General features: G+C 33.6%; 1 protein-coding gene across 7 annotated transcripts in view; it reads right to left on the reverse strand.

The window, feature by feature from the left end:
- ZNF451 (zinc finger protein 451) overlaps positions 1-12,110 on the reverse strand; it is a 106,102-nt gene that overhangs the window by 10,958 nt on the left and 83,034 nt on the right. For all 7 annotated transcript variants that reach the window (XR_005010871.1, XM_036766854.1, XM_036766850.1 and 4 more), the window contains exons 11-13: positions 11,720-11,863; positions 9,556-9,686; positions 6,219-6,405 (exon numbers count right to left, since the gene is read on the reverse strand). Coding sequence is in view for 6 of the 7 variants with exons in the window: in XM_036766854.1 (XP_036622749.1) it covers positions 6,219-6,405; positions 9,556-9,686; positions 11,720-11,863 (462 nt within the window). In the remaining variant the exon portion in view is untranslated. The remainder of the gene's footprint in view (positions 1-6,218; positions 6,406-9,555; positions 9,687-11,719; positions 11,864-12,110) is intronic.

The following is a 12,110-nucleotide window of genomic DNA, read 5'->3' on the forward strand; positions in this document are numbered from 1 at the left end:
TATTACAACTACATCTCTCTTAGAACTGTTGCAAGATTTCATTATTAGAATGTTTTGCAATTACTTTATGAAAAACAAATTTATTTAAATCTTTGTAATTCCAATACCTAGTTCTTCTCCAGATAAGGTTTAATTTTTCAAAATTTGAGAACAGAATGCTTTTCACATGAAAGTCTTCTCAAATGGCCAAATTCAAGGTATATTTTAACATGCTTCCTTACATGTAAACATGTCAATATCTGCTGAAATATTCAAACCAATAAATGACAGCTAAAGAAATCAAGCTAATATATCTGATATTATAGTTTACTTTTACCTGTTTTTGAGAAGTGTGCAAAAACTTATTATTTTAGAAAACATTCAATCTATATCTACTTCAAATTAAACTCAAACAAAATCAAAAGTTGGTGGAAATAATTATGCCTTTTATTATAGCCTAAAAAAAAAAGTGGTCTTTTGAAAACAGTGGAATTTAAAACCTCCATCTGTCAGGAAAAGCACCTTAAATAAGCTCAACTATCATAGGAACAAAAAAAAATGCAAGATGAGATTATAACGGAATTAAGAGCTGTGCAAAAACACCAAGTTGTGATGACTTTGAAAAGTGCCTTGCTCCACAAAACAAGGCAAAGCTTGTGGATGAATAATTAGAATAACTAGTATTAAGTTACCATATTTTCACTACTTTTGTGGAGTACCACCAAAATATCATTAATAAAACCATCAGACTGACTTCTATAATCTAATGTAGTTATTAAGTGTATGAAATCCTTAATAAAGGCATTGTGATATTACTTGGAAATAGTAACTCACAGCAGCTGTGCTATAGAATATCTATAGCATAAACATTCCTTCATTGCTATGAGTTACTAAGACAACTCAATATGAAAATCTTTGGTATCTACCTTTACATCCTGAATAAAACTTTAACGACTTTAAAAGATCAGTGATTTTATCACTATGGCTTATTCTCTTTCTTCCAAAGAAATCATAAGCCTTACTTATTTTAGCAAGCTGTTTCATGATGGGCCTTGCTGGAGTGTGATCCTTAGATGTCGGTCTGTTGTTCAGAATCAGAACCTTTCCAATTTGTGCAATTTAAAAGAATTTCTTACAGAGGTTGTGTATTTTGTTGGCCTAGCCTTTCAGAATCCCAGGTCACATGCTATATATATATATGTATATATGTGTGTGTGTGTGTGTATGTATGTATGTGTATGTATGTATATGTATGTATGTACGTATGTATATGCATGTATGTATAAAGCATCAGAGGAGAAGACAGAAACACAAGCCACAGCAACACTAATACCACAGAGTTCAAGAGATTTCATGCAGACCATGAAGTTACCTCTTCCTAAAAAAGAATTTTGAATTACAATAAACCTTTTAAAATTCGACATTGTTAATTCTGAACAAGTGTTAATTCAGTCACGGGTAGTATTTATGTGAACTTATATTGAAGTTGACATTTGGTTAGCTAAGAATGAAAGATGAGTAAAATTAATGGTATAAAAAGACTACAAGGTAACTCCTTTACTTACTTAAGAACTGAAAAGTAAACTTGTTTTCTTATAAACAAAAACAAAACTTAAAACAAAAAAGCCTTCCCCCCAAATTAGTCCAAAATAATGAGTTTATACTTTATAAACTAGATCTGTTCCTATGCCAATTTTTCCTGTACTCCTCAATAAGGGAAACTACTTAAACATATGGAAAATATTAAATGAGCAAAAAGGCACAGCTCAGGCTACTTGACATAGGAATCAGCAACACCTAGGATCTAGTCTTGGGCCTGCCAAAACTAGCTCTGCAAGCTTAGGCAAGTCCCTTCCCCTTTCCAAACTTCAGTTTCTTCATTTAAGTGGTTTTGGATCTGTTAAAGTCCTTTCCTGGCTCTCAAGTTCTACGATTCCAAAAATTTAAATTAAAAAAAAAAAAAAAAGGAATTATCTGGTATCTCCAAGTAATCAAGGCTGGTAAACGGTAGAGTAGTGCCTCTTCCCTTCTAGAAGCTTAACATGTGATCATCCACATTCAATATCACAATTTCCCTGAAGATGGAAACAGCAATCAAATACCAAAGTCTATACGAAGCAGATGTTGAAACAAAATGAAGAAAATCCTAAAGGTATTAACTTCCAGTTATAACGAAGTAGGTTTAAAATTTTCGTCAGTCTCTGTGAAAGGCAGATCTTTCTAAAAGAACACAGTAAACCAGAAATTATTGGTGGAAAAAGAGCTTAATAGAGTTACAGGCTCATCATTCCATGTTCCAAATTATAGTAGTTTTTCAGATATGATATAATTTTGGTAATGTGGCTGTTAACAATTGTTAATAAAAAGATGATTTAAAAAAAAAGTTGAAATACTATTTTGCTTTTTCTTGGCCATCTAACAGGTACATAAACAATGACAGAGAAATCTATAAAATCTATAGTTCTTCAGCCAGTGTACTATCTTGTGACTATCATCTACTGATCTTTCTTACCAGCAGGAAATTTATGTACTTCTCTAGGTTTTAAGTAAGTACCTACTTTTGGTCCATATATTTTTCACATATTATCCTGATTACTTCTTCCCTCCAAAATGGGTATGGACCAATAATCAGTGGTGGCTAGACAGTTATACAAAGGGACAGTAGGTACACCCACAAGTGAAAAAATTAGCCATGGGAATTTTAAAAATACTACATTCTGAGAATGCTGCTTAAAAGATGACGGAGAGTAAAAGTGACACAAATTTAAGGTTAGAATAAGGTTGGGTGTATCCACATGGGCACATTTGTGAAGCAAACAGAAAGGGACCAGAAGGGCAAAAGTCTATTTGTGCTGCATTGTTTGGGTATTGCTAGAGGGGTTTATTCTACTGTGTTAGCAACAAAATGTGCAGATAAGAAGGATAGCAAGGAAAATAAAAGTAACAGAGGATAAAAGTCTAAGGAAAGTTCTAATAAGGGCATATATAAGTAAATGCAAGTGTAGAATAGATTCTGAAAAATAATTCACTAGTATTCTCTGGTTAAGCTAAATATTGGTGGTCTGATCTTGATGATTTAAAATTTTTTCATAATCAACTTGATATTTTTAAGCAGCTCTACATGCTGATGTTATAGAAGTAGTGATAATAAAGAATCAAAACTACCCCACTTCTGTAGCTATATCCTCCAAAAAGGTTTACTGAGAGCAAGAAAATACTCATTTCTAACACGCAGAGACAAGTAATTACCTCATAGCAGCATTAGTTGTGATTAAAAAAAAAAATCATGTACCAAATGCCTGGGGACTGGGGATGGCTAAAAAAAATTCTGGCATATGAATATAAGGGGACGTATTTGTATTCAAAAGCCTTCAAAAGAATGATAATGTGTATAACATAGAGAGCAAAGAAGGCAAAGCCAAAAATAAAAGCAGAAAAAAAGTTAAATATACATCCTTTCTATTAAGAGTCCAAAAGTACAAATTAGGGTGTACTATCAGTTGCAACCACATGATTAGATGGTTTGGCTTGACTGTTTTGGGAGACTGCCCCCTGGAGGTGGAAAGATTAGATGGGATAGGAAGATATTTGTGTCTGGAAGTGTCTTCAATATCAAAACAGTCTGGAAGACTACTTATACCTTAAATTACAAACTCATCACTTTACAAATAAGGGAAGTAGAAAACATTAAGCAACTTACTCAAAGTCAAAGACCAAAATAATGGCAGAACTATGAACTTTTTCACATCTTCCTCTACCTCACAAAACTATACTCAAATAGCTCCTAAAATTTCAATAGGCCAGTATTACAGGTGTCAAGCCACAAATTCCACAGATCCCTGTGCTTCTCTAACTCTGTATCTGCACTGAGGTGAGTGCTTTCTGAAATGACAGATTTAACATTGCTTCCCTGAAAGTTAGAAAAGACTGAATTCCCTACTGATCAATGTACAATGTTACTGAAGATTTCTTTCAGTTTATCCAGGAAGCAGTACCTAGAAAGACAGATTCTACCTCCCCAATACTACCCAGTATTTCAGCTGTCTAGAAGGAGAAACAAGAGCTACGGTTTAATTTTAAGCTATGTGGAAATAAAGGATGAAAAAGTTACACAATAAACAATGACAAATGTCTGAGTTAGTGTACAGTTCTAAACTCCATTCTCTTCCCTACCCCACCCCAGTATCACAAAAACCTAAAAATGACAGCGATGATACAGATCTCAGTTCAAGTAGTTATTTGGACTCAAGTAGCACCTGGAGTCCTCTTCCAAGGTATCGTTAATATGACTGAAGTGAAAATAGAATAAAGATGCTAAAAGTAAAAAATTGTCCATAGCTCTGGAATAAAGATACTTATCCTGTACACAGGAATCACAGCTACCTAAAACCTCAGCTAAAATTACATCCCTTTTGATTAATGTTATAGGGAATAATAATAAGAATAAGAGCCTCTTAGATAGCTGGTATCTAATTCAAGTGAATCTAATCAATTCAAGTAATAATATGATTCCTTTTTAAAAATGAGCAAGTAAACGTAGCTTTCAAACGTGACAAAGATGACTACTCTGATTAAAGTTGCTGTTAAGACAATACATTTTGTTCTCATCCGAGATCCAAAAAGATACTGATCCCAACATATAAAATGTTCAAGGGCAACACTGAGAAATCATTACTATGGTTAACACCTTTAGGTATGCTTGTATTTAAATTATCAGCAGTTTGGAGTTTTTCAAACAATTTATCAGATGATACACATTATATATAACATAGTGATGTTTCTTCAGCAAGTATCATTAATAACATGTTGAGATACACTCCTTGTACTGCCATTATGTGATAACTTCACTGCTTTCAAAGGCCAGAAAAATAAGCATAATGATGCGCTGTGTGTGCCAAAGGCACACAAATATCCCCAAACAGATCATTAAATAGGGGAGGATGAGAGGAAGGATGAGATAAATTGACACTCAGATACAAGAAAATCATATTTTAGGGGCCATCTAGTATGACGGACAGTTACCAGCCCTTTTCCTTACAGCCCCCTCATCTTCATGTCTTGGCTACTGATTTTCCTACAGTATCCCATCCAGCACTCAATCCAGGCAACACAGTACTGAAATGCATGGGACCAAATCCCATTCACATTCCTTAAAAGTGCTTAGTATAGCAATGAAAAAGGAAAAACTGAGACAGGCACAGATGAGGTGGCAGAAGTAAAAATAAAGGCATATAATTTTGAGAATCAGTAACAAGGATGAAAAAAATGGCAAAGAAGTTAATAAAAGTAAAAATAAATTGAAAGAAGAAAAAAAGTAAAGATTGGGCAGGTAAATTGGGGGGAAATACCTATTAGAAAGAATAAAAATTGTAAAATAAAATGTAAAAAGAATTCAATATAAATATAGGAGAATAACTATGTTTAATCTGTTTGACTATTCTTTTAGTGTTCAGACTTGAGACAATAAATCCTTTGAAATGATCATGTTTAAAAAGTCATTGTTAGTCTAGAAAAATAACTAAGTGGAGCAGTGAACATATTTAACCCCTCAGGCTTTACTCCTCGATTCAAGTAGCAAATATATTGTGTTTTCCTCTTTTTCTTCTGTCCTTTTTTCCTTCTTTCTTTTAAAGAACATTAGCGACTTTAAGGTAATCTTTAGCCTTAGATTTTTTTCTTTAAACATGATGTGGAAAAGGGGCAACATAATGTAATTAACAAATCCTTTCACTTAATTCTTATACAATTCAGATAATATTGATGGTCTTCAATAAGCTTATAAAACAGAGAGCTAAACATACTTAAACAAATGATTCCTACACATACTCAGACCACTCATACTAGTCAAGAGTAAGTGAATCACGTCTTCTGTAATGTTTGCTATCTACTGTTGGGAAAATTGTAATTGTGTTTTTTCTCCATATAATTTTCAAGTGGATCTATGAAATGCAACTGAAGTTTCTTATCTACAAAACTGCATTCATAAGATATCCAACCTATCAATCACCCAATAACTATGAACTGTTGTACCACACGGCAGACTCAAGAAAATTACAGTAAATCAATCCTCCTTCTATATGTTTGCCAAAGAGAGGGGAAAAAAAGATGCAAATAAGATATAATTATGATGGTTTAGTAACTGGGGAAACAGTTTCCTTGTGGACAGCCATTTATTGGTTTCTTTCAGCAATGAAGTCTCCTCCTCTTTGGCATTCTGTATGGTATCTCCAGCTGCGTACCTTTGGTTGTATCAGATATACTATTTAATAAAGCACACATCATATCCCCTTCTAAGTGATGAGGGTTTAGGATGTGAGCTGGTCTCTGAGTCTTCTTAAATTGATTCTGTAGCTCCAGAAAACCTTGATCTCCCGAGAGAATAGTGAAAGGAATTTGCTTAGGTAGCTGTTCATCTAGACGGCCAGCCTGTAGGACAAAATGTAAAAGTCGGGAAAATAAAAGACATACTGAGTTACAATTTATACAACATTCTTTCAGCAAATACTTATCAGCTATGTGCACAAACACAATCATCGGTGCATTATGGATAGAAAAGTATGAAGACAAACTCCCTGTACTCAAAACATCTTCTGGTAAGGAAATAAGGCACATTTATGCAAATAACATGATACAAACAATTTCAGTATATTATTATGTAGTGAGGCATTTGGGAAAGCTTATTAAGGTAATGAGAGCTTCAAACAGAATAGTTGGACAATGAGTATGAGAAGGAAATCCAACTCAAATACTAGAGTACTACTGGGGCTTAGTGATTATTAGAGATAGAGGGGGGAAAAAAGAAAGGACCTAAAACAACTTTGAGATATTGAGTGAGGTTATTAGAGGACGAATTTAGTAGAAATAGGGAAGTCAGTCAAAACTTGATTATCTTGTAGAGAAAATAATGAGTTTGGGATACTAAGGTCAGCTGGACCAGGATGAGGATCAGGTACTAGACGTGATATTAACAGAAATGGAAACGCCTGTGAGACACAACTCTATCAATATAGATTGGCACCTTTTCCAAAACTTCTATTTGTAGAGAGATGTATGTATCAGAAATGAAACTCGAATACAACAGGTGTTTTCTCACACTGCCCTCTTCAGTCTATAAGTAACTGGAAATGGTCAAAAATTGAAGAGAAGTTGAAGCTGGTTTTGGAGACCTCTTCATAAAGGTATAATTAAAGCTGTGAGAATAGATGAGCATAAAGAAAAGTATATAGAAAGAAGAGGGACATGCCTATATCCTGGGATAGTAGTAAGAAGAGCCAAAAAATGGTCAGAGATGAAAGAAATCAGACAGTACAGAGTCATAAATGTGAATGTTTTAAGAAGGGTGATGGGGGAGGGAGGAAAAGAAGGTGTATTGACCCAGGAATGGACCCTGTCCATCCCCAAAATATCATAAAAAGGACAAATACAAAAATATTCTACACAAAAATACAAATACAAAAATATTCACAGACACTCTCCTTATAATAACAAACAACCCCAGGAAATTTATATGTTTAAGAGAACAGATAAATTATGGAACACTGATGTAATCAAAATATTAACGTGCCATTAAAAACAATAAATATCTGAAGCATATAAGAGCTATATGAGGTAATACAGTGCAAAATCAGTAAAACTAGAATTTTTGCACAGTAAAACTGGAATTTTTACACACATTGACTATAGCTAGATTAGAAAGAAGAAAAAGTCAGACAAATAAGACCAAAGGTGGTAGAACTATGAGCAAGACCTAGAAAAGGGGACAAAACATAAAATATTTTCTTTATTGTTTTGTTTTTTATTTGTTTTGTTCTGCATTTTAAAAAGTTAAAGGTAAGGACAGTTCTTCTGGGGGGCAGGAGAAGAAGGGATACAGAGGAAAAATCTAGATAATATAGCATGTATTAATAAAAATCAATTTTTTAAAGCTAAGGGTTTTACAGTAAGATTTTACTATTTATTTTCCATGTTACTTTGTTTTTTTTAAGTAATTTGAGGGGGATAGCGGGGTAGGGTAAAAATGGTTAGCAATGTAAAATTCCACGAAAAGTAGAAAAAAATAATACTGAAAAGACTAGACTGGACAACAGGCAATTTTTAAGAAAAGATTTTGGCAGAATAGAAGATGGGGAAAAACCAGATTTTGTAAAGCGTGCTGTAGTGACAGAATAGTGAAACAATGAGAACATCCAACATCCAAGGTAGATCATTCTTTCCAAAAGATGGACAGAGATAAGAGAGATCCATGAGACATAAAGGGTGGTGGTGGTGGAGTCAAAGAAAGGATGGTTTAGGAGAAATTTGAGCATATTTTCTAGGCCAAAAGTAAGTTGCTAATGTAAATGCAGAGTCTTAACAAGAGAGTTGATTAGATATGGTACTAGAGAAAAAAGGAAGGAACAGGACCCAAAGGCATATATACATATATACATACATATATACATATATACATATATACATACAGTAGCTCAGTCTTAGACAAAGTGGGAGAGAAACAAAATAAAAATATAAATATACTGCAAGTAGAAAAGTGAGGAACGGAAAGGACAGAAATTAAGGGAGAACTCAGGTATCTACAATGAACAATTTTAAAACCTACTGTGAAAAATGATAGGAAACCAAATGGAGATAAATAAAAGAACTGCTAACCACTCCAAATGAAAATAAATCTATGAAAGCATTAAGCTTAGAAAACTATCAGTGAAGTTTGGTGTGGAAAAATTTTCCTATAAATGAAATGTGTGTAACATTGTATTCACCTGAGTCCACAATATCAAATATTTTTTGTTTGTTTAAAAAAACTCTAGATAAAGCTATAAAGAACTGAGCTGCACTAGTGGTTGGTACATAAACTTTCATATATTTCAAGCACTCTTATCAATGACAGCTATTAGTGACAGTATGGCTTGCTCAACTTGAAGGCAGGAGGGTGTGAGGTTGACTCAAAACTTCAGAGAGACACTGACTAAAAGCAGGTCATAACTTCTCAGAACATTAATTTTCTTCTCTGTAAAACATATTACCTACATCAACAGCTTATGTGAGAAAAGCATTCTGAAAACCTTAAAACATTATGTACATGTGAGTTTTCCTTTTATTATTAGAGAAAAACCACGTACTTAAATTAAGTCAAGAATGATGTACTTACTGCTCTTGATCTGTATAAATGGATCATTCTGCAGGCCTCCATATAAAACAATTTTATGTAATGTCAATTTGCCCAGACATGGGGAAGGAAAGGAGTGATTCTAGTAGGAGTGTGGGTGGTCTCTTTGTAGACCATTCTGCTTCACTTAGAGGGTTTGTTTTTTGGTGGGGCAGTGGGAAGCTGCAGAGTGCCGGGTTGAGAGGTATGAGTTGCAGGAGTAGACAGGGAGCACAGTACTGTATTGTAAAATTAACATCGACATCTTTTTTGGAATGCAGAATTCTTTAAGTAAAGTCAAATTTGTGTAATGTGAATTCACATAAAGTGAGAACTGCCTTTCTTTCCTTTAAATTTAAATGGAACCAATACGTCAACACAGAATCAAGTGAGCTGTAGATACCAAATGTACTTTAAGTCCAATTATAACTTACATGCATACAGATGGCAAAGTCAGCAGCATCTTTTCTCTTACTGCATCGTGGATGAAGGAAGAAGCATCCAATCCTATTAAGGTAATTAAAGATCTTGCAATTGACTGGAGGCTTCCAATTGGTATTTCCTCCTAAGATTTCAATATTAAAAATGCAAAAAATGATAGTCAAATTGGAGAAGAAAATGGCTGAAAAGTTCCACTAAATTATTTTTAAATCAAATCTTATATAAAAAACTAAAATTAATTATATTGTATCTGTTCTTACTAAACTGTCATTTCTTTACTTTGGTGGAAGAAATTATATTCCATATTTTAAAAGTACAAAGGATTCCAAATTCTATTTTTCAGCTTTGACATATTATTAACGCTATAAATACAATAGTAAATAATAGGTTTCATAAAATTCTTTGAGGGAGGAAATCAGATATTAAAATAACTTCTCCTTGAAGATCAGGGCAGTAGATGTAGAGATACTTTTAACAGAATGAAGGTAGACCCATTAGCCCTGAGGTTTTATGGGAGGTTTGTTTATATAACAAACAAGTAGCAAAACTCAAACTTTTAGGTGTTTCGGTACTAAACGCATAAAATGAATTTTGAGCTATGATTATGTCAGAACCAAGCAAATGATCTCTAGATTCCCAAATACAGTTGATGATAAAAGAGAAATTACCAAGACTCTAAGAGACTTTAGGGATCAACAAATTTGAATACAGCTAAGATTATTAAATATCGAATGATTCTCAAAACACATAGAGATACTGAAGGCTACGATAAAGAAGATTTCAAAACAAATTGCTTATTTATGTAATCCTATTAATAATTGGAAATATTTTTATAAATTCCTCAATAAAATATGTACCACTAGCAAAAACCAAGACATTTTAATAATTCAATGTCAAAATGTTCCTATACAATAAACACAGAATATATTCAGTATGCAGCTGTGATTGCAATCAATACAGAGCAAGTAGTAAATCATCAACTTTAAAACACTGACAAGACTAATTTGTATTTGCCATTTTGAAAGAACACTGCCTTTCAGTATATCAGAAAGACCACATGAGCATAACTTTAGAGTTGAAAGGGACCTCTCTGAGGTCATATACTCCAACACTTTCATTTCACAGATGAGGAAACTGAGAGGAAAGGGATTAAGTGATTTGCCCAAGATAAGACAGTTTGGTAAGGATTTGGTGAGCTAGGATTTGAACCCATATTTTTTGACTTCCAAATCCAGCACACATTCCACTATATTAGCACTGTATCATCAGACTCAAGAGTCCTAAGAATTAAATTCTAGTCCTGGTTTCTCCAATTCAGCAAGTCACGCAGTCTCTCCTAGACTTAACTTTATCAGTATAATGGGCATTCTCTTTCCTTGCTTGCCTCAAAGGGTTTTACATGTATTTACATGTGCTTATTAAACTCAAATGCGCTATATATATATATATATATATATATATATGATGTAAATTACTAGAAGGCAGCCTCAGTAGTGGCTGATGACCATGATGGATGGGGCAGGGTGGTAAGAAGGGGTAAGATGATCCTAGAGCACCTCATTTGTGCTCAAATTCCCCAGAACTTTCAGGTTCCTCCTGGGAAAATCTACTGGTTAGCCTGTAATAACATGTTGTGGTGCTTTAATTCCTTGTTTTATCCTTGATCCAGAGCCTTTGAGTTCTTTCAACCAATTGTAAAATCTTTAAGAAGCTCATACACTAAAGCCAGATTCTCTAATTAGCAAATAATTAAATCAAGTGCCTCTAGAAACGTTGAGAACTTTACTATTAATAAACACTTGGTTCTTATTGTCATAATATACATTCTAAATAATGCTCCTAAGATTTTGAGAGCATTACTATTTTATTTTACATATCTAAATGAAACTCCTTAACTTTGGAAAGCATTACTATTTCTCTACACTTCAAGGAAATTTCTTATATGTATGTAATCAAAAAACTCATGGTTAACACTTTTCAAAAATAAATTTATAAAGTAAGGGTTCAAATGTGAAATGTGGAGAAATAATCATTACACAATGTATCATTTCAATCATGTAGCTGAGTTCCATTACAGGAGAGTTCAAAAGCAGTTCTGTTTAAGTGGGCCACATTATATTTAAAAGGGAGACATATCCAACTCATTGTTAACTTTACCTTGAAATCCCCAGACAAAGGTTCCCTGATTAAGGAATCCTGGTAGATGACCAAAAAAATTTGACCAGTTATCAAAATCCACAAAGACTATATGAGTCATGGTTCGCAAGTAGTCCAAATCTGGTAGCTCAACATCTCCTTCATCTGGTAAAAGACACATAGACACGGTTGCTGTCAGTAAGAATTTCTCTAAAACTTTTAAATTTCTTAGTATGAAATCTTGGCAAACAAAGACCAAAAAAAAAAAAAAGGGTACATATATATATATATATATGCATGTGCGCGCGCACACACACACTTTCCCCATATCTACCTAAGAGAAGTAGCTGCAACATTTGTTGTACACAGTACAACAAAATAATGGCAATTAAATTCTTAGGTATGCAACATG

The sequence above is a fragment of the Trichosurus vulpecula genome, chromosome 7, assembly GCF_011100635.1.
Source record: "Trichosurus vulpecula isolate mTriVul1 chromosome 7, mTriVul1.pri, whole genome shotgun sequence".
NCBI classification, from domain to species: Eukaryota; Metazoa; Chordata; class Mammalia; order Diprotodontia; family Phalangeridae; genus Trichosurus; species Trichosurus vulpecula.